Consider the following 24,486-nt stretch of genomic DNA (forward strand, 5'->3'; position numbering starts at 1 on the left):
TACATTGTGCATCCCTACCGAGAAGTCACTGATTTCAGAAGTCAGTCACTTCTCTTGAAACTACTACAGACTGAAGTCTGCCTGTCATGCCTCATTAACTGATTATTGCCTTATGTCCTTGCATACTTTAAATGCAAGCATAATGAAATTGTCCGCGACCTCCAATTCAATCCACATGTGGCTTTAAATCTCTTCTTCCAGCCTTCTCTTTAGTCCGCTCCCACATGTATAATCAGACTAAAGGTTTTGACCTGGAAATGAAGCGTCCTATAAGGCAAACTCCTTAGGAAAACAAATCTTAAGCAACGGAAACTTAATCTAACCTGGTGGCATTGCAAAGAGGGGACTGATTAAAGTTTGTGGAGGTGCAGAAAACACATTCTACTTGTACAGTGCTCAATTTTCCATGGCCACACATTCTTCCACACAGTCCTATCATTCAGCCGGCATTTATCTCTGTAACTTGAGAGCAAGCGAGTTCAGAGGCTAGAGTAAGCTTTGAGGGATCTCCTTGTGATTGGATGGGGGATTCTCCACCCCCTTTTTTTGCGACTGGCCTGAGCTGTTCGTTTGATTGACTGGCGGCATTGGCACGGGCAGCTTGGTTGACGGTGGGCTGAATTACCTCAGCCAGTTGCGTTGCAGCTGAGCCAAATGTTATGTGTGTGTAGAGGGGTGGAGGGTGATGCTTGCGGTTGAGTTATGTATGTGTGAGGTTGTCAGGGAATGGGTGGATATTTTGACTGGTTTGTCTCTTGGGAACCATGTTTTTGCTTTCTTTGAAAACAGGTCGCGCATGAGCAAGAGCTCATCTGTTTTCCAGTCAATTTGCATGGGTGATGTTATAATTGCAAATGGAATGTAATGCACTGCCTTAAGCTTGTCCATATTTTTGAGGGGTGTTTTGCCTAAAATTGAAAAATGTCATAGTTGTCATGTCATTTAAAATTTGTACAAGAACACAAGGGGAGAAAAAGTATTATTGCAATGAAAGTCAAGCAGTGTTCTCCAGAATAACGTGTGTTAGTGGCTGTCCATTTTTCCACTGGCTTTGTTTTCAAATATTTTTCCATTTTATTTTCGCTATAGCAATTTAAGGAGATCTCCTTGTTCAATGATTATAATGCATCTACATTGTGAATCTCAGAATTACAGACTTTATTTGTAGTATTTAAAAAATGGACTAGAAAACACAGGTGCATAGCACTTAAATGAAAAAAGAAGGGCAGTACATATACATAATTAGAGTATGGTTAGACCAACAGGATTGCTTCAGAGTGCTTCATGGGAATAAGTGGAGCTTAAAAGCGGAGAGATACTCTAGACCTGTTCACAAGTGAGATCACAAGCGCATGATGATATGGAACTTTTTAATGGAACAGTGTGGTTTGGTACAGCTGACTTTTGGGGGCTTTTCAACTGTGTATGGTGACATTTTTTTCAATATGAACACTGCTAAACTTATGAACAAGCCATTACCATTAATCAATTCAATCAATTCATTTTTATTTCTGTAGAGCTTTTACAATGTAGATTGTGTCAATGCTGCTTAAAGTTCTAATTAATTGAAACCATGTCAGTTCAGTTTAGTTCAGTTCAGTGTGGTTTCATTTTCACTGCAGAAATCCAAAACACTGAAGAGCGAATCTATTGATGCGCAGCTCCACAAGTCCCAACCATGCAAGCAAGTGGTGACGGTGGAAAGGAACAAACTTCACCAATTGACGAAAGTGAAGGAAAAAACCTCAAGAGAATCCAGGCACTGTTGTGCACGACCATTTCTCCTCCGTTCAATCTTCCTGTATCCAGTGTTGACAGCATCTCTTTTACAGCTGTTAACTTGCATGTTTCTGATCAGTTTAAATGTTAGAGCGGAGGATGTGCATCGTTTTATTTAACATGTTCTTGCGCTGCAAATGTAGGCTGAATGCGTGCATAATGTCAGAATACCCATGTTTATTAGTCAGCTGAGTCTAAAGTAAAAGTACACATTCGTGGACGTTTTTTTTAAAAGCAACCAAAATAACATCTTCGTTAAGGTTAGTCAGCCACAAATGACTAAATTAAAACTTCAAGACTAAAATTATAATACATCAATAACGTTTTTAAAGTTCAGTAAACGGTAGATCGTAAGCATATATACAGTTTTATGCTGATGATATTTCTAAATTGCATTTAAGTGTTACAACATTTGAAGTTTTTTACAATGTAAGCTGTGCGACTTGGGGAAAATATCTATTTGCAGTTTTTTATTTATTTATTTTTCTATAATTTTATATTATTATTTTTTTAAAGTTTTTTTTAAATTTTTTTTTTATTTTTTGAAAGATATTGTGATTTTTCAATTTGATTTGCGATAAAATTTGCGATCTAATCTGTATCGTAGCTTCTTATTGCTAAAATGCAGTGAGTGTTAGTTAAAAAAAGGAACTGAAAAGATATTAACTTTAAAAAAATTTAAAATATAAGCTAATTTTTTTTTTTTATTAAGATATTAACATTATTCAAATTTATTTTTAAATATTCGGAAATTAAACACTAATTTTTCTCTAGAGCAAACCGTAAGCAGAAATAAAATGACCTTACCTTTCTGTAAACAAGTTGAACTCAAATTATGGAGATGGTTTAGCTTATACAAACAAAAAAATTATAATTATAAAAATACAGAACACTCCGCAAACTAACATGGCTATTAAGAGCTTATATTGTCTAAAACAATTGTAGCTTATATTGTCTAAAACTAAATAATTATCTCAGATGCTACACAAAATATTACAACGTTAAACGTACAGGTGTGATACTCCAAAATGGCTAAAATAGGTGCAAGATGGAAGTGTATATCCCCTATCCTGCATTTAGATGAGTTTTTTTTTTTAAATCCCTCTTTCACTGCATTTTAAGGCAACGTGTCTTTAGCGAGGTAGTGCGTAATGGCATTAGTTATCTCCTGGGTAGGGTTGCACCAACTGTTTGTAAGTTCTTTATTAAACTGGAAGGTAAAGTCCACACTAGAGGCTTTGTACTGCTATCTTGTTTGTAACTAAATTTGTTAACATGTTCTTAAAGCAAACCGTAATTAGTAGGTCGTAAGCTCTCCATAAAGTCATGTGTTTAGTTGCATTGAATTAAATGACGTAATGTCCAATAAGAAGCATTTAAATCGTTAACTGCTTTAAAATTCTGCAACTAATGCATCTATATATAACTGAATTAAATAATACATATTTATTTCATATTGCAGCCTCTTGCTATTAGTTAATCGCAACATTTTTAAATTGCGATAGCAACTCAATTTCGATTAATCGCACATCCCTAATGTAAACTGTAGAACCATGATACAAATCCAACCGAGAGTTTTGTGAACCATCCCACTCTTAAGGCCCTGTTTACACTAGTGCGTTTTAGCTTTAAAACGGCGTTTTAGAATGAAAACGATCCGCGTCTACTCTAGCGTTTTACCCAGCGTTTCTGAACTGCTCTCCGTCCACACCAAAACGCTGAAAACGCACATCACGTGACCACACACACACACACTCTCGGGCAAGCGCTGCAGCATTTCTACCCAGATGAGAGCTCTGCTAATCGGACAGCTCACCAAGCATCTCCCGCTGGATCTAACCTCACTATATTTATTAAACGTGATATTTCATTCATCTTGTTGTCTTTATCTAACGACATATTCGCTGAATTTGGTCATTGGAATCTAATACTTGTTCACAGGTAACGTGTTTTGGCTGAGTGCAAAGATAAGTTAATGATTAACCCATGTACATTCTGTATATTGACTGATCGCTTGCCTTTATTTCCTACAATGTATAAACTTGTTGTATGTTATACTTTTATAATGGCCATTGTCGCTTATTAAAACTGATATTCAGCAAAAGAGAGGGTGTGTTTTGTATTTTCAATGAAATTGAAAGGAGGCAGTTGTTATGGCTCCGTTTTGTTATAAATATCCACAGAGGGAAGATGACTCTCATATTATACAGCACGACGCCTCAACATACCTGCTGTTTGTTAAGTTGCTAATATTAAAATGAAAATAGGCAGTTCCTTAAATCATGTTTACATTTTATTGTTGAGAAAGTGAAGCAATGTAGCCAGGGTGATGTAAATGAAGTTATAAAGTACACTGTTCCCTTTGAAGATTTACGCGTGTCCTCGGTATAGTCTGTTTTCCATATCAAACTGAGAAGGGGGAGACTGCAGCCTTGATCAAACTTGCGAAGTCGGAACTTGCAAGAAGAGGATGCGAGACTGAACTGTGTGTGGGCTACTTAATATTGAGAAAAAGCCCCAATCAGATAGGCGAACGTCTGCAGCCCCACCTCCGTTTTCAGATGGCTCCGTCTTTCCCCATCCACACTGAGACGGAGCAGCAGCATTTTAGAATGAAAACGGCCTCTCCAGCGTTTTCAAAACGCTCCGTTTTTCGACGCTCAAGAACTCCAGCGTAGTGTGGACGGATGGCGTAACCGTAGCAAAACTTATGCACTTTAAAACGAAAACGCATTAGTGTAAACAGGGCCTAAGTCATAACAAGTCGAAGAGTAAAGTAGAAAAGTACTTTAAGTATAGGTGTAAACTGATTCTAAAGAGTTTGGTTCATTTTTTGGCTACTTTCGGAGGTCAAACATTTCCGTAGTTCTTATGCTGTGTTCACACCAGAGGCGGTATGCATGGATAAATTGCGAACATTTTGAGTTTACTTGCTTCATTTGCGCATCAAATCTGCTTCAATCTACTAAATCCTACGTCATAATCGCACCCCCACAAGAGCAAACTCCTGATTTGTTAACGCGGTGTCCACTAAAATTCTGATTTTCGAACTCAAGCGATTAGCTCGGAACACACGATATACACGTCATACATGCAAAACACTCAACTCACTCAGCTTCATTTTCACTGCCTCATTCGCGTGTATTGTGCTGCAGGATATCTATTCGTGCCTTTGCATTGGCTTAATGTGTAAATCACTCGCGCTTGATGCTTCTTCCGTGTCCGGTGTGAATGCAAAATTAGAACTGCTAGCAGAAGCTAACTAGCATTAGCATGCTGTATGTTCATATCTTGCAACATTTAAAATGACTGTTTTGTTTTGTTTTGTTTTTCCATATGGCACGTATTCACCCAATCAGTGTCCACTAATATAATTGGTAGAGGTAGTTCCTGCTAGTTCCAGATTTAGGTTAGACCCTACTCTGAAATGGAAGCTAATTTAGTTCCGCCAAAAGCTGTTCCTAAACTAAAATTGCTCCCAGTTCCTGCAGTGCTAACATGCCAGAAGGCTGCTACTTCCGTCAATAGTTCTGGGAACTATGAAAACATTCCTCCAGTGTGAATGCTATTGATCTCAGAAGGTCATTGCATGTGAAAGGACACAGAAGAGACGGTTTGACATGGTCTATATGGTGTTGACCTTTAAAGACAGAGCTCCTGGATCAACCCAGTCATCTCCAGCTTTACTTTCCCTCTTTCAAGAGCCGCCCTGAAGTCCGGGCACTTGTATGTGCGCTAAGATTTTAAGGTCAGTGTAGTGTATGTGCGAAAGAGAGGGCATGTATATAAATAGAAACGTCCAGCCTTTATGCACACATTGATTTGTAAAAGCATTGTGGTTTGTTTTCCACACAAACAAGCTTTTGATTAGCATGAGTACTCACTCTGCTGGAATGTTTGACTGACAACAAGACACTAGAAACTTGTTTTGTGATGCACATAAAAGCCAAGAGCGATGGAAATATGATTAGCCAGTCTGCTCATTCTGGGAAGGATCAGCTCCAGTCTGGCCTGATGTTACTGTGCCAGTGGAAATATGGAGGTGTAGTACTTGCTTTTATAGTGACACATTTTTCTCATTTATTATTTATGTCCTTAGCAGATGTTTGGACTAGTAGGAATTTGAAGAAACTGCAAATGTTGTTTCTGTCATCGTTGCTAATAGAGAGAAGCAAAGTATGTAACTGCATTATCAGTGAAAGGTGTTTCAGATTTATTATTTATAATTTTTTTATGTTTCTAAATAGTTTTTTTATGTACATATGTGTGCATTTATAATCATAAATAATTCCTGTTTTAGATATTTTATTTTACTCTGGTTTGAGGTAGTAATTCTTGAGTAAGAAAAATTTTCTTGGTGATACTGAAATAAAATAAATTGTATTTATTATTTACACATATTTTAGTTTATCTTTATTTGATTTCAGGTAATAAACTCATTTTTTTCGAATTAATATTTTTATTTTAGTTCATTCTTAGCAGTTATTTTAAATATTAAACATTTTAATTATTACTATATTTTGTAAGATTTAATTATGTATGCTCTTTTCTATTTAGATTATATTTACCTTAATAAAACTAAATTGTTTAAAATCTCAAATTATTTATAATATGTTTAATGTTGTTCAGTATTATGTTGTAATGCCTAAATTAACTTGTGGTCTACAAAAAGTTTATTTTTATTTTGACCTATTAGTGGCCAAAACATAAGATGCATTTATAGATTATAGGATATTTAAAAAAAATATTTTTGTAAAAAACTATTTTCCAGTAAGTTTTTTAAGGTATAATTATCCTTGATCAGCCATCAGCCAAGTATTTTCATAACTTTTAAAAACGTATTTATTTATTTTTATTTTCGTTTCTTCTCACTTAGCCTTCCACTCACCTCAGGCACTAAGTCTTGCACATTGTTTTTTTAAATTTAATTTTATTTAATTTAACTTAATTTAAATAAATGTTTAATTTAATTTTAATTTATTTTATTTTATTTATTTATTTATTTTTTATTTTATTTAATTTAATTTCATCCAGCCTTCTACTCACCCCAGACACCCAGTCTTGCACATTTTTATATTTTTTTGTGTCTTTAATATTTAATTTAAATTTCATTTTAATTTCATTTTAAATATAATTTCATTTAATTTCATTTTTACTCACCGGCACTAAGTCTTGCAGATTTTTAAATAATTTTTATATCTATGAATTTTATTTTATTTTCATCCAGCCTTCCACTCACCTCAGGCATATTTTTTGTATCTATAATATTTTATTTTAGTTTTAATTTTAATATTTTATTTTTACATGTATTTATATATATATATATATATATATATATATATATATATATATATATATATATATATATATATATATATATATATATATATATAAATACCATTTTTTATTTTATTTATTTTATTTTAATTTCTTCTAACTCAGCTTTCCACTTAATGTACCTCAGGCACTCTTTGGCTGATTTTGTTTATACATATATATATATATATATATATAAAAAAAAATTATATATTTGAGTTTTTAGATATTTCGGTGCCCCATATTATTGTATATTTTGAGTGGCCCAATGCCGCTCCATCAATTGTGGCAGCAGCCACAGTCATAGCTTGGCACTGGAGCCCTCGTCTGTTCCAGCGCTCTAATCGCATTCCAGCGGGCCGGGCAGCGGCTTGCTCCGCATTCCACAACTCTGGGGGCTTTCCAACAGCCCTGCGCAGGCATTCCTCTCTGCCGGGTTGTTCAAAGCCAGGGAGCGACTTCAAAGGCATCGGTGAGGCTAGGTGTTGATGACTGCAATCCTCCCGGGTACAGATTTACCCGTCTCCTGAACTTCAAGAGCGCTCCTTGTAGTATTCTGGCCTGCACTTTTGCCTTCCTTGTTCATAAATCATGTCATGTTAACCCTCGACGTATGCTGGATCTTTTTTTTTTTCTTTTTTGCACCTAGAGGTTGGAATATGACAGGCTGAAGTGTGAACGTCATTGTTGGCTCACTTTCTCTGATATGGCACTTCTGGTTGAATTGTTTACAGGGACTGTCAACTGATAAAGTTGTTGGACGGTGGAAGCTGCACTGTCAATGCAATTTATGTTGTTAGCATTTGTTTTGCTTTTGTTTTTATAGTAATATTGATTTACATTTGTGCATTTCAGTGAAACTCTCTTATGCAAAGAAATGTGTAGGAATGATTAAAAGTTTAGGGTCAGTAAGAAACATTCTTTTCCCCAATTTCTGTTTAACGGAAGATTTTTTTTTTCTCAGCACATTTCTAAACATAATAGATTTAATTACTAGTTTCTAAAAGCTGATTACTTTCATCTTTGCCATGATGACAGTAAATAATATTTGACTAGATAGTTTTTCAAGAGACTAGTATTCAGCTTAAAGTGAAATTTAAAGGCTTAAATAGGTGAAAGGCAAGTTGTTGTAAAACAATGGTTCTGTAGACAACCGAAAATAATTGCTTAAGGGGTTAATAATATTCTAGCCGAAATTAAACTAATAAGACTTTTCCAGTAGAAAAATGATTATAGGAAATACTGTGGAAAATTTCCTTGCTCTGTTAAACATCATTTGAGAAAAATTTGATAATTGACTTGAATTTTGACTTTTTTTTCATCAAAGATGCTTTCAGTCAATTGTAATAATAATGAACACATGTAATAGACATTAAATCTTATTGTTTTCTAGTAAATGAGTGGTTGATGATTTTGTTTTTAATGTGTTCTGTGTTATCGCCGATTTCTTGCACATCTTATCAATATGTTTTAGCCGGCAGCTAACTCTCTGCAACTCTCACATGGTCGCCCACTGAAGCTAAACAGGGCTGCACCCGACTCTATATTGCTCAGTAAGCGCTGTCTTTCGGATGAGACGTGAAATCGAGGTCCTGACTCTAGAAGTCAAGTGTAGGGGTTTAACCCTGGCATCCTGGCCAAATTTGCCCACTGGCCTCCTAACCATCCCCATATCATAGTCTGCTTTATCACTCTGTCCACCAATCAGCTGGTTTGTGGTGTGTGGTGGTTGTGATGGATGAGGAGTCCCCCCCAATGTGTAAAAGCACTTTGAGTGTCCAGAAAAGCACTATATTAATGTCAGGAATTATTACTATTAATATTATTATTCTTTTTATTCATTCAATCATTTTCTTTTTGGCTTAATCCCTTTATTAATCTGGGGTTGCCACAGCGGAATGAACCGCATGTTTTACGCAACGGATGCCCTTCCAGCCACAACCAATCACTGGGAAAATTATTATTATTTTTTTTTTTATTATTTTATTATTATTATTATTATTATCATCATCATTGTCATAAGCCTCCTTTTTCAGTTACAAAAAATATATTTTAATTATCAAAGTTATTTTTTATTTATCAATGTAATTTTTCTGTACCATATTTTTTTGTAGTGTTGTTTCAAGCGTTTTGTTGTTGTTGGGCTACTTTTTACTCCATTTTATTTTTTTTATCCTAATTAGCTGGTAATCATTTAAAGGGATAGTTCGCCGTTTACTTGTTCCCAACCTGTTTGACTCTCTCTCTCTCTCTCTCTCTCTCTCTCTCTCTCTCTGTTTTTGTACACAACATGAGATATTTTGAATAAAGCTCGAAACCTGTAACAATTGAAAGAAAAAATAACCATGGAAGTCAGTGTTTACAGGATTCCAGCTTTCTTTAAAATATCTAATTCTGTGTTATAAAGATTTTAAAGTTATAAAGATTTGGTAAATGTTGAGTACATTCTAATTTGTGGTTGAACTAAGTCAAATGCAATCATCAGACTTTACCTGTAACTAAATGTAAAGTTTGTAAAACTACTATTGAGCTATCAAATATGTTAAAAGTCCCATGAAGTGCTTTAAAATGTGCATTAAAGCCGTGTATTGAAGGGGCGGGGCATGTCAGATACTAGAGCATTTGATTGGTCACGATTTGATTAAAAAAAAACTGAAGTATGAGGTGACTTGAAAAACGTTGATGCATTTACTGTAGGCATTTATCTTTACTAACATTACTGATACTAATGTCTAAAAACTTAATTTCATGGGACATGACATTAAAGGGAAAACTTCAAGTCAGGCAAAACGTAACCAATCCATCCAGAGGTAAATTATCCATTATTTTACTGACAATCAAGTTAAAACCATTTCAATAGTATGCAAAGCACAACAGCGGCCTGCTTTTTGTTTGTCGTTCCATTCATAGGTTATAGAAGTTCAGATTTTAGTCATATATCTGTGCATGTGTGTAGTGAAGCATATAAAGATTTGTTAATTTTGGTTGTTTTGTTGTTTTGGTTGTTAATTTAGGTTGTTTTGCTATATGTAGGCTGAAAGAACCTTAAATTACCAAAATAATTCAGTAATATGATGTACATCTTTTTAGTCGTGCCTTTTCCTAAAAATAACAGTCACAAACCAGCCAAAGTTTAGCATTCAGTGGTCAGCTGCATATTAGTTTGCAGCTTTTATTTTGTTGTTCCAGTGTTGGACATCAGAGAGTCTACTTTACGCCATTGATGGTTTCAATCTCCACTCACAGTCTTATAATAGACTTGCCAGTCACTTCCCCTGTGCTAAAGCTGTCCTCCTTGGTGGCTCGATGATGCATATTTGAGTATTTACATGATATTAAGTGTTCGCTCGCTCTGAATTGCACCGTTTGTTTGCTTACGTTGTCGTCAAGGGGACAGTGTGTGAATGGTTTTCAGGGAGACATCTGAAGAGCTCTCAAGGCGTTCCTGTGGCTCAAACATGGAGCTGGTATAACGTCAAGGTCAAGGGTTTGATTCATAGGGAATGCATGAATGCAAAAACAAACAAAGTTGCTAGAGATGTATTGGTATGAAAAAAATTTGATGAAATTGGAAACCGGCATTTTGGATTTGTTTATGTTTTTATTTTATGTACATTGTGTGTATATGTGTTTTTATACAGGAGGTACATTTGATTCTCTTATTCAAGGTGTTGTTCGGTAAACCTGCACTTAAACTTAAAACTACATTACAGGGTTCCATGTTTATATAGTTTCTCACAATTTTTTCTCACGCTGTTTATTAAAAGCCGGTAGGTTTCGTGTGAATTTATGTAAATATCTAAATATATTTTGATTTTTTTTTTTTTTTACTGATATTGCGATTTTAATTTAGTTCATTTAAGCTTTAGCTCACTGTTCTCAATAGTATGCAGCACTTCAAATGAAAGTAATACAACAGAAGTTAAACTCTTTGTGGGATGGTTAGCATCTTTGCCATTTAGGTGTTACCGCAGGTGCATTCGACTTTGCATAACGTTTCATCACCATTGTGGGGTAAAAACTTGCAAACATACAGTACAGTACTTCAGAGTCACAGTACTTCAGAGTGATTGAAGATTTATGTAAATTTGGCAAGCTAAACACGTTCTGTACTGTACAGAATACACAGCATTGAAGAGATTAATTGACAATGGTCTACAGCCAATCAAGACTCAGAAAACAATGCACTGTAAATTGTATTTAAAAAAATTGCAAAACTGCGAGACCACGAAGTGTGAACCGCGTTATAGCAAGGGATCACTATATATATAAATATTTATTTATAAATTGTCCATATCAGCATGCTTTTAGATTGCAGCCTTTCGCAATTAGCTAATTGCAATGTTACATGAATTACTGAGTTATCAAAATCGTGATAATCATCGTTTTAATGATAATTACAGTTTAAAATATTAATGCCAAACATTACCAAATATACTAGGGATGCACAATATTTAATTTCAGCATTGATATTACAATCTGCTTATCTGCAACAGCCACATCACAAGATATGCAGTGTTGAGTCTGAATTACAGTTGACCAGGAGATACAGAATTGTATTTAATATCTGTTTTTTACACAATTTGTATGATTTATGGAAAAAAACAATTTTTGTCTTGTTTCAAGTCCAATAATCTACATTTCAAAGTGAAAACCAGGTTGTTTTACTTGCCCTACTGGCAGATAAGTGTGCTTGTTTCACTAGAAGGTGAAAACAAAAACAATATTGTTACTTGCTCTAAGACTTTTTTAATATTCTGACTGGAAATGAGACCAAGCATTTAGAAAGTTTTCTTAACCAGTAAGAAAATCGTTTTTTGCTTTGTGATTCAATGTTCATTCAATGTTTGTATCCGAATGCTTATAAACTCATCAGAAAACAGTCAAACTGTATTTATATCGCAATATTTATTGCAGAAAAATAAAATATCGCAACATCACATTCACATTTTCTCCAATATCGTGCAGCCCTATCATATACTGTGGTTTACCTTGAAACCGGTAATCGTGACTATAATTGTTGCTTGAGGAGTGCTTGGATATCTTGTTGTGTCTTGAAAGTCCACCAATCTATAACCTGTTCTTTAACCTTGAGCAAATCTGAGATGCCTGTGGTCGGTGTTTCATGATGTCATCTATTGCTTCTTGGGTACGTACATGGTTTTTGGGCAAGACTTGTTGGAGTCTTTGTTGGTCAGAGGTGACTTTTGCAACTGTCGTTCCATCATTTTTGTCTAGACGACAAAGGAGAGGAAGTCGCCTCCTTTGAAAAAGGGCCCAGTCTCCCTTTATGAGATAATATTACACCGTCAGAGCAGGCCCCACCTGCAAGGCTTCTCCAGCTGCCACACTGTAACTCTATCTGTGCTCTCTTCAAGGCTGCGATCCCCTTTGAAGTTATTTCCAGTGCTTGGGAAACGAGAAGACACAAGCAATCAGAGCGGCAAGCTCCTCCCTTCGTCTCTTTTTAAAATATTCTTAAGTCTGTTTTTGACTTTAGGTGTTTTCAACTCTTTCTTAATGTTTGTTTTGTTTATTAGTACTTTTGCAGATCAGAAACACGTTGTGATTGGAGTGTGAGATTATAAATGTCCGACAGCTTTATGGGCTTTGGATCAAAGCGAAGAGGGAGAAGGAGAAAGATAAATAGTCTGGGGCAAGTAGGGGAGAAGCTGTAGGCATCTGTCCCATTCCAGTATTTCACAGTCTTCCGATAGACAAACCAGAATAGTGTTGGAGTCTGTGAGTACATCCTCTGTTTGGATAGTAGGTGGGAGTTCAGACGACCAGCGCCAAAAGGAAACTGGCCGGGTTGCCTTGTGTACCCAATGCAAAGCTCTTCCCGCTATGTGTGGGCATTTGATTACAAGTCGGCCTTCCAGTTTTATAGATGAGGAAATGTTGGAGATATGTAACAGCTGAGAGGGGCCTACAGCTACGGCAGGGGTCCACGTAGGGTTAAAGAGAAAACGACCTCCTGGTCCACGCCAGAGGGCACGGCTGATGGTTAAGCTATGCTTGCTAGCGTGAAATGCTTTCCATCTCTTTTTCTCTTGTGGTGCAAAAACAAGTCTGATGTGGATGTGGTTGTTGGCTTGCGGTCAGTTTTAATCTGAACACAACAGACAGGTGGACTGTCACGATACTGGAATTCAATATCAATCGGCACTGAGATATGTTTGATACCACGAATATTTGAGCGCATTCTTAAACAAGGCTGATTTGCCGTTGTTTTCGCATGCTCAATAGAAATGACTGTTATTGGCTGTAAAGGTCATAGCTCAAATGATTGCAGGAAATGGACATTTTTAAAATATCAGTACCGATTAGTATCGAATTCCAGTATTGTGGCAACTCTATACAGGCGTAAACTGGCTCTATAGTGATCTTGTCCGATTTCTATCATTTCCAGAAGTAGTTAGAAATTAATTTGATAAAGCTTTCGTTGTCTCAAAGCTCGTGGTCAGAGTTGTTTGACCTAATGAGCATTCGCTTGCTGTTTTGTTTTCGTGAAAACCCACATAGCATGTTATGATTTACAAATCGACTTTGTATTTCCTTCACACTTGTACCTGTCAGGTTTTCTAAGAAACAAACTGGTCCAGTTCAGTGCCGACTAACTAAAAGTAGTGCAAAAACACTCTAAACACATCAAATCTCGATATTACGCGGTTCACGTTTCATAGCCTTGCAGTTTCGTGGGGTCGACGAAACATTCTGCACCGTCAAAGACACCTGCGGTGGTACCTAAAAGGCAGAGGAAGATGCTAACCAATGCACACAAATTTGAACCAATGGACATGCTGAAGGAAGGTAGAAGTTACGTGGCTGTAGGGTGTCATTACAGAATAAATAAACGAAGATTATGTTAAACGAAGATGAAAATGTTTATACCTGTCTGAGAAAAGTGTATAAAGTGTAGTTGAGGGTTTTACAGCCTTAAAACATCTATAAGAACGGTAAAGAATAAGAAGGACTACATTGCAGATTTCACCTATTGCGGGTTATGTTTACAACGCAAGTCCCACGAATAATAAAAGGGCCACTGTATAGAGAATATCACACTGCATGTGTACAGTAATAAGGTTTAACAATATTTGTAAATTACAGATATGTTTATTAAGGGTTATGTGGTTTAAGTTGTAATCCATTGGTTTTTGCTAATATAGAAACTCATTTCCAGTACCCTTAATTCCACATTCCTGATCTCAGCAGACCGTTCGGGTGAGTGGCATCGTTTTTGCTGTTTATGTAGGTGCCAGTGTGCCCAAAACTTGTGACAGACTGATTGATCTCAATGAAATACAAAGGCAATTGGGCAAAAGAGGCAATAACATTGCAGTACGTTAATAACAGGTCAAAACAGTAATGAATCTTGGCTGATACTTGAAACCTCTTGAAACCATACTTTTTTTTTTTTGCCACAGATGATCACTCAGTATTTTGGATTTAAATCGGTAGGATTAATCATTTTAGTCAGATGCTAGCAGAAAAAAGTTTCATGAGTCTTTTATGAGTTGTTTAAGTTAATCGTGAGACGCAAACCACTCAGCGTCTGTGTCTCTTTTAGCCGCTTCTAGTACTTGAAAGCGTTGGTTTATTCTTGATCACTGTATCTTTAGTGCCTCTTCTAAGCCCTGTATATCAGAAGTATCCCACTCCATCTCTGTCAGCCACCAAAACACAAATGAAGAGGGAAGCCAGCAGCCGTCCGAAGCTCCCGTGCACATGGCGTTCACTAGCTCGGCTCGGCACTGAGAACTCCCAGCACTCTTGCTTGTTTGAAAGGCTCTTGGCCTTGTTTGAAAAGCTGCCCTGAGAGCCGCGGCCGAGGACAGAGTTTCTCTAAGTGGCTGTGGGCCCGGGATGAAGGGGGGGTTTCGAAGCCCGCTTGTGGCTTTGATCAAATATTCCCCCACCTCTCCTGGCAGGACGGTCTGTTATTCCAGGAACTATTCCGCACTCCCGTGGAGGGGGGGTGGGGGCTGGGTGACGGGCACAGGGTCAGAACTGAAAAGTGAGGGGTGGGGGGAGGTTGGTGAAACCAGCGGTGTGAGCAGGAAAAAAAATTGCCTCTTGCAGAACTTTTTCCATCAATGGACTTGTGGATTTGTGGCCTTGTTGGCGTGAATGATATATGTGTTCCGAGTCAGATTATAGTTGCGGTTAAGGAGGTTTGTTAGTTTTATACTCACTAATCAGAGGACATAAATTAGCTATGAAAAATCTCGGTGTCCGGTTGCACGCAGTCGAAGCCAGTGAAAGTGGTTGTAGTGTGGGTTTGATAGTAGAGCGTACCCTCGGGCTAGCTGGGCTTTTTGATTGTTGTGGGTGAAATGGATACTGGCCTTGACCTAAATGCCATGCCTGTGGCTGCGACTCATCTGTTCTGTGTTCTCTTCTACTGGACGGCAGCCACGATCCATGAACGCTTGTTCTGTGTGTACCAACACGTTTAGGTCAGCTTTGACGATAAGAGGGGGCTGTGTTTTGAAAATGTTTAGGCTACTATCTGCTGACTTGATTTTTAGACTAGTTCTGTTGAGTGTCCTTGAGTCCTGCAGACTTTGAGAGTCAGCTGGCTTTTTATATAAATGCTCTTGGTCATTCATCCTCATACGAAGCTGTGTAATATGGGATAGCATATCTGTAATGGCTCCTACTTCCTTAGGCTTCTTTTCTGAAAAAGATCATTTTTGTAACTTTCAGTATGTCAGATCACTATATGCATTCTGTTTTGTAGTGGTAGGGTATCTATTATAAATCACGATTATATGAAAAGTTTATTTTACCTAGCTCTAATATTTGGTGCAGTGTAAGAAACCAAGTGTGGTCTAAAATGTTTTATGAGCTTTTTTTTTGGTTTGAGATGAAACCCCCACTGTTAAGATTTGGCCCCAGGCAGATGCGAGCACACATACTGCTTTGTTTGAATTGCTGGACTGTAGAACCAGAGACAAGTTTCATCAAACAGATAACACATCAGACAAAAAGTGAAAAAAGAAAGTTGCAGTAGAAACACTGCACCTGAAGGTGATTCTGCTGAGGAGGTTGAAATGTGGAATGGTGAAAGCATCAGAAACTATGTTTCTATTCAAAGATGAGAATTAAACTTGTGTGCAAAACTGGAGTTTCACATAAAAGATTGGCGGATAAAGCACTGTTTCCATCCAATGAGTCTAAAGGCGGATTTATACTTCTTCATAAAGTGCATGTGTATGGTCCGGAACAACCCTTGCTGTGACTGATGCGCACATCTCAAAATGCAACTATGTAACTATATCGCAAAATAACAAAATATTGCAAAATAACAAAATATCAAAATGTATATCGTAAACTAACTAAATATCACAAACTATATCTCAAAATAACTAAATATCACAATGTCTATCACAAAATAATTACATATTGCAATGTATAGCGCAAAATAACAAAATATTGCTAAATAAAAAAATATCACAATGTATATTGCAAAATAACAAAATATTGCAAAATAAAATATCGCAAAGTATATCGCAAACTAACAAAATATTGCAATGTATATCCCAAAATGACAAAATATCGCAAAAAAACTAAGTATCGCAATGTATTTTGAAAAATAACAAAATATTGCAAAAGAGCAAACAATCGTAATGTAAATAAAAAAAATCAAATTTCGCAAAATAACAAAATATTACAATGTATATCGCAAAATAACAAAATATTACAATGTATATCGCAAAATAACAAAATATTGCAATGTATAGCGCAAAATAGCAAAATATTGCAACGTATATCAAAAAATAACAAAATATTGCAAAATAGCAAACAATCGCAATATATATAAAAAATAATAAAATTTCACAAATTAACAAAATATTGCAATGTATAGCACAAAATATCGCAAAATAGCAAAATAGTGCAAAATAGCGAAATATTGCAATATATATTGAAAAATAACAAAATATCGCAAAATAAAATATTGCAATGTATATCGCAAACTAACAAAATATCGTAATGTATATCGCATCTTGACGTCACCATTTAAGCGTTTTTTAATGAGATATTCTAAAATGCACCAAAGTCAATCGAATACACAAGACGTGTCACTCAAATACTTTTAAATGGGGAAAGTGTAAAGGTCAACATGGCTGCCTTCTAGTACAGGAGCCAATCAGTGATCACTATAGACTGACTATTCTCCAGGGCAGGGAATTAGATCAGCTGTTTTTGCAGATTTTGTCGTTTGAATGTTTAGAAACGAAACTTATGAGACAGTTGTTGTTTAATTTTATTGGTGATTCCTAATATGAAATTGAATCATAAGCTTGGCAAGCAATTTTGGAGAATTTAATGTTTCCCCATTCAGACAGAATTCCCGAGCACAAGAGGCTTTCAAAGATGGCCCCTAAGTGAATTGACTTGCCTTAAAGGGACTAAGAATGCACATCAAAACAGGTGGATGAAACATAGCTAGTAAATTGGGTGTGTATCATAGTTTGCATGCGATATGGGTCACAATTGGATTTTTTTTTTTTTTTTTTTTTGAGATGAGAGGATTCTTTTTCCCATTCAATTTTGATCCATTCACCAATTCCAAACCAGGTCAAACCTTATTTGAAAGCGAGATGATTAAAAAAAAGTACTAGTCCACCAGTCCTTTTTACTGTTTTCAAACTCTATTGGGAACCATTATTGTTATTATTTATTAAACAGCGCATGGTTTTCTTCACACTTATATATCATTCTTTTATAATTATCATCATCATCGGATAGTGCAAGCGAAAGACAAACAAACAAATAAACCACAGAGGGGGGAAAAAACACATTGGCAGCTGTCCATATTCCATGTATAGAGGGATAACTTGCATGGCTAGCTCCATTGAGAATCATTTACGCCATTGCAGCACTGTATGTACTGACCTTTTTTATTCTGCGGTTGCTTGAGGAACGGGGTATGAAAAGTTTGCCCGCCTGTCGTCATGCTGATTCCCACTGTGATTTCATTGAGAGCATTGCCCATGAAAGCAGGTACACATGTGACCGGCTGTACAAGAGACAGGATAGTTGAGAGGCACTGAGGGTGAACAAGGGACACCTCTTTTTGGTGGTAAAAGAAGAGATGGTTGTGCACGGTGCAGAATGATAGACAGAATGGAGGATGGGGGACCCTGGGTTGGAGAAAAGTGTGCAACTGGGCATTCAGCCAGTTGTAGGGGCCTACTGGGGAAATTTGTTGGGGCGAACTGGCGGAAATGCTGGTGCATTGGTCTTGCACAATAGGAATGCAAATGGCTGCAGGTGTAGTTGAAATGATTAGTTTTAGGGTGTTGCTCTATATATTCTTTCACAATGTGTTTTCGATTTTGCACATTAGCCTGCTTCAAAATAGGCATGAGCCGGTATTAGATACTGACGGTATGATAAGTTTGGATAATATCATGGTTTAATGGTTTTGATTAATTCTCAGAAGGTCTGGGTTAAAAAACAACTTTTTCCCCATTGAACAATATATTTTATTTTAAGAAACATTAAAAATATTTTGGATTTTAAAATTTAAATAAATCATTGACTATCTAACATAGATTTCACAATTAAAAAGGCATCTTAGGATAGCTGTCTTGCATAGCACTGTTCAGGTCTAAAACATGCTTGTATGTTGGTGTATACTGTAAGTGACTTGTTTTTTTAAACAATTCCTAAATAGTGGGCTGACCAGTAGCTTTTGATTTGGAGGCTCGTTTTGTTGTAGATACTGTTGCCGTCAAACAAAAAACTCATACAAAATGGTTTCAAAACCTTAACTTTTCCAAACTGTGGTAAACCTTTAAAACGGTTATCGTCCAATGCTTCAAAATAACTAAATATTTCTGGGAGGCAATGTCAATTTCTTAGGCATGCATGGTAGATCAGTTTTGGTTCATAAATTATTTTTTTAAATTATGTCTATATCTGCCAAATAAGACCATTATTGCTGGCAGCTAGCACTCTGCAACTTGTACATAGTCACCCACTGGCTAAGCAGGACTGCGCGCGGTCAGTACCAGGATGGGAGTCCATATGGGAAAGTTAGGTTGCTGCCGAAAGTGGTGATAGTGAGATCAGCAAGGGGTGCGTTCTATGTGGGTCCTAACACCCCAGTATAGTGAAGGGTACTCTATACTGCTCAGTGAGCGCCGTCTTTTGACTGACATGTTACTCTGAGGCCCTGACTCTCTGTGGTGTTTAAAATTCTCTGGATGTCCTTCGAAAAAGAGTGGGGGTTTAACCCTGGCCAAATTTGACCATCTCTGTCCATCATGGCCTCCTAACCATCCCCATATCATAATCTGCTTCATGACTTTCTCCTCTCCACCAATCAGCTGGTCCAGCTGTGGTCTAGCACAATATGGCTGCCTTCGTGTTATCCAGGTGGACACTGGTGGTGGATGACTTAAATCCCCCAAAATTTTGTATAGCGATTTGAGTGTCCAGAAAAGCGCTATATAAATATAAGGAATTATTATTTATTATAGGCCTAAAGGATACACTATAAATGTTGAATAATTGCTACTGGTTGATTCATTTCAGATATGCAGGCTTCTCATTGTTCATGGATGGGACCGTTCATGGTCTTTTTTTTTAAATATATTACAGTTTTAAAGGCATATTCCCAACATTGAAAGTCAGGGAAATATTGTGGAATATGATGGATGTTTGTTAGTTGTTTTAAATTGTATTTTCCATAATTTAAAATGTATTTTTTATTCAAGTCTTAGTCTATTTTTTTTCATTCCTTCCCGTTTTTCAACCAGCAATTAATTATATTAAAGCAATATCAGAAGAGAATCAAGCAACTGTTTTGCTAAAACATTATGAAAGTGAATGAGACCATGAGTCTTATTACAATTAAGTTACAATGGCCATGCCACTCATATGTGAGAAATATGACGCATAGGTCATGGAAATTCAGCTTTTAAATTCATAAAATCAGGAAAATATCTGTAAATTTGTATTTTGGCTCAAAATGGGAACCTTGTATATGTGCTGTGGACTTTGATCAGTGCCTTCTGCATTATGTAATTTGCCTTACATGGCACATGTACAGTTTTGGAAGGTGTTTGCTAAATGAAAGATGGGATGGCATCTTTATTTATTTATTTATATTTTTTTTCTAAAAATAGCATTTTTTTCTTTAATCAATCTTGGAAAAACCCAGTTCAGGATATATATTTATTGGCTTTACTACTTTAGCATTTCACATTTAATTTAGGTGTGTTACTTTCTGACTTTTTGTAGTTATTTGTACAGTATTTTAACACAATTTTCAGTTTCCAACTCCCTAAATTGTGCTGCATTTGTGTTTGTCATGCCACTTTTACAATAAACTAAATGAGGCATTTTCATAAAACCATTTTCAACAAAAACTTTACATCAGAACAGCATTTAAAGGCCTTTGTAACATGTTTGAGTGTACATATGTTTGAAAATGATACAAATATAGCATGTGAAAACTACAACAATGCTATTTAGTTTTTTTTTGCCATTTTCCTTAAATATTCAGCTTATAGGCTTGTGTGAGAACTCAAAATCCAATTAACAATCCTCATTGAAATGCAAGGATTCAGAGGCCATAAAGGAATGCATTGTAGATCCCATTGATTAAAAAAAGGATGTCATTTAACCTCCGTATCGTTACCTAATCTGGACTTTTTGAATGATGAACTAGATTATCAGTGGTCAACTGACAATGCCACTTTAATTTGTTGCCAGTCTTATGCGATAACGAGCCACAATATCAGTGCAGTCATCAAACTTTTATGCAAATCTGGTTGGCCTCTTTGGGAGACGATGTTGCTTTTGATTCTCGAGTTAAGATGATAATCAGCTTTTTCAGAGTGTTAATCCAATTTGCTCATTTAGAGCAGTCCTTAACATTTTTTTTGCCCAGAAGCTCTCAGCTATGGGTGGAGAACAGGTCACAGAGGTCAAACCAGATGAATCACTGGTTGCCATGGAGTTTTAATCAGGTTTGCTATCGGTCTTGCCCCTAAATCTCGAGAAAATATTTCACATCATTTGCTGGTTCTCCTTTTCTCTTGATATTATTTGTGTATTTTGAATTCTGTCAACAGTTTGTATAAAATTATAGAGGACGAAATAGAGTAAATATTCTCAAATTGTTTATTACCTATTGAGTTTAAGCGATATGTTTGAATTTTGAATTGATGTTATGAATTTTGGTTGCCATACCCAACAAATAAATGGTTTAAGATGTTCGCTAGACACTGGATTTTGGTCCCTTTCCAACTCAAATTAAAATTAACCAAATATCAACAACTAATGATATTACAGCCTGACGTTGTGTGAACGTTACCACTATGACGTCTATCAGACATTGGATTTTGGTTGCCATACCTGAAGAAATGTCAGTATTTGATGTTAATATGACGTTAGTTTAAGATGTCGGCTTGACGTTGGATTTTGGTCACTTCCCAACACAACCTGAAATCAACCAAATATCAACGTCATTTGATGTTGTTATTGGACGTCAAAATAACGTTGTCCTTGGATCCTGGCTAGATATAGAATTTTGTTCACCTGATGTCACGACCTAAATCTAATCTAATATTAACCTCTTTCGATGTTGTGTGCTTGCTGGGGAGATTATCATTAGAGAATTTTTTGTTGATAATATTTGGTCAGAATAATCGTTTTCATTTGCTGTGATTTGTAATCTAAAGTTAAACTATTGATATTAGACTAAATTGGAGATATTTTACTTAATATATAAAAAAGTTTTATAACCAGTCGACTGCATTGACTACATATATTTAGGAATATTAAAGTATTTTAAATTTCCAGGTGAACTAACATCTGGTAAACAGTATCTTGACAATATTTCATCATTTTGCTTTACAACATCTATTAAACACACCAATTTCTAGGGAGGCACTGATCCCTCCGCAAGAAAACGGACAAATTTATTAAAATCCACGATCTGCAACTGGACTGTTTTTGGTTTCATTTCAGCCAAACTATATCCAGATTTGCATAAAAACTCCACTGCAACAACATTATACTACGTCTGTGAAATTAATTTTAGCAGAGATTAAAAAAGTTGAAGGAGAAGTTTCAAGAGCGAGATATGAAGATCCTGACAGGAAACTGTGCATTTTATAATGTTGATGTATTGTTAAGTTATGTTTACCGCAGATCTTATTTTTCTCTAATGTCTCCTTTGTAAAACTAAGAGAACATCTGCTAATTTGTCCTCTAGGCTTTGACAAAACCTGGATCTGCACCACTTTATAGACTGAACACATAACGCAAACGATCGTGACGTTTCCACAAATTCCGATTTTAGCAGTTTGCGAAAAGATGATTCCATTTCATTTCAAAAACGTCCACTTTGAAACACATTTTCAGGTCCCCAAAGTTGTTTTTAGTGGTCTTGTAAACATCCCTTCCAACTCTAACATCTCTTTTCAGCGGTTCAAGGCCACAAAGCTTATGCTTTCATCACTCATTTAATATCAAATCCAACAACATGTCCGTGAAATTATGGTCTACTGAAGCTAATAGCACTAATAAAGTAATAAACCGCCATCCTCAAACAGTGTGTGGCCTCATTCAGCACTTATGTAATTGCTAAATAATCTTTAACCCAGTTTGGCTCATTTTAGGAGAGTTTTTATCTCCTGGAAGATTTTCATTGATAAATGTCCATGGCAATTTTTTTTCTTTTACACACCAGAAGCCCTTGATTTCACACTTAAAGATGGGATTTAAGCCAACGGGAATGAATGAATCTGCCTGATATCTAAACTGTCCGCTATTCTGATGGTTTGGGTGCACACCTAATGATAGTAATTATTATATCTGCTCGGCACATAGCGTTTTGAGTTTTCCACACCTTCGCTGTCTTGTGGGTGTGGTACGGCACATCAATGTAGGCCAGTTTATGAAGGAAGTGTTAAGAGGTTAAGGGAAGAGTTACAGTATGTTGCAATCGCGTGAGCTCAGGTTGTGGCTTATCATTTAGGCCCTGTTTACACCTGATGTTTTTTGTTAATCCCACGCTAAATTCAGGCGTAAAAGGATCTAACATAGGGTGAGATCCATGTGTAATCCAAATTTACAATGTTTATTTTGCTAGTGGACATTGTTGTTCTTTAGGTGAACAATTAATCTGCGCATGTTAATCCACTCACAAATATTATTTGTTTTCCGTAATCTTCAATAAATTTACCGTTTGCTTCCACATTTGGAGTGGTGGTACTTCTTTTTTTTGCTAATATTCTGTTTCAGTTAGTAGTAGATCAATGCTGAAGTTTCAGCAATAAGGTTGGGCATAACACAATTAAGTGCACACAGCATGCCATATCATCTGATAATTGTAAGAAGTAATTGCAAAAAGCAACTGACTGTGTAAAGCCACATGAAACAAAACAAAAATACGATGCATATGCCTAGTTCAGTGGCTAATCAGCCGGAATCAGCTGAGGTGGCGTAACGGCAACCAGCGAGACCTAACTGTCTCTTCATTATCCACGCCCTTACTTATGCAGACTTAATAAAACCTAATATAAAGGAAACGGATGAGTTATAAAAAAGGCAGTTGCTCCCCAGATGCACAATACCACATGCATTGCCTTCTATACATTGCTAAGCAAGAAGAGCAGGTGCCTTACTTCAACGATGGTGTTCGTATCCCTCAAAGTTGTTTAGAATTAAATGTTTAGATATGGTTCGACACAACATGACCTATTTGTGCTTTGATGTACCCCCTGATGCTTCTTACGTCCTTGTGACAGCACCAGTAGTGGCAAAATTAGGCACTGAAATTCATATGCTGATTCATACCAGTAACATAGGTAGCAGTGCTGTATTGGCACTGGGTTTCAGTTGCCAACCCTACCTAGCAACTTATGGTTCACGCTAACTTATGGATCATGCTAAATTTAAGCTTGTCCACATTTGATCATCTCCCAGCGGAGCATGAGCTTATTGAAATTGTTCAAATTGTAATGAGGCATTAAATACTTTTTTCTTTGTCTTGCAGATGCACCCTTTGGGCCTGTGTAACAATAACGATGAAGAAGACTTGTATGAATATGGCTGGGTCGGGGTGGTCAAACTGGAACAGCCTGAGTTGGACCCAAGCTGTCTTACAGTACTGGGCAAGGTAAGCAATTCAGCTCTGTTTGCTGTAAATTTCTATTCATCAATGGCTTTTAGGCATTTCAATTACAAAAGGGATTTGGAGAGTCATTACCTGTAAACTTTCCAATACGATCTTCTGTTTATCTGTTCCACTTACAGTGCTTTCAAGAACTTTGCATTAAGAATGAGTTTTACATGGATCATAATTTAGAAATGATAGGTAACAGGCATGGTGGATTATAGACTCTTGGTTCTGCACAGCATTAT

General features: G+C 36.3%; 1 protein-coding gene across 2 annotated transcripts in view; it reads left to right on the forward strand.

The window, feature by feature from the left end:
* znrf3 (zinc and ring finger 3) overlaps positions 1–24,486 on the forward strand; it is a 132,828-nt gene that overhangs the window by 60,255 nt on the left and 48,087 nt on the right. The window contains exon 2 of one of the 2 annotated variants that reach the window (XM_087252011.1): positions 24,049–24,241. In XM_087252011.1, the coding sequence (XP_087108137.1) occupies positions 24,119–24,241 (123 nt within the window). In that variant the 5' untranslated portion in view covers positions 24,049–24,118. 2 annotated transcript variants of the gene reach the window in all.

The sequence above is a fragment of the Danio rerio genome, chromosome 5 (assembly GCF_052040795.2).
Source record: "Danio rerio strain M-AB ecotype USA chromosome 5, GRCz13ab, whole genome shotgun sequence".
Classification (NCBI taxonomy): Eukaryota; Metazoa; Chordata; class Actinopteri; order Cypriniformes; family Danionidae; genus Danio; species Danio rerio.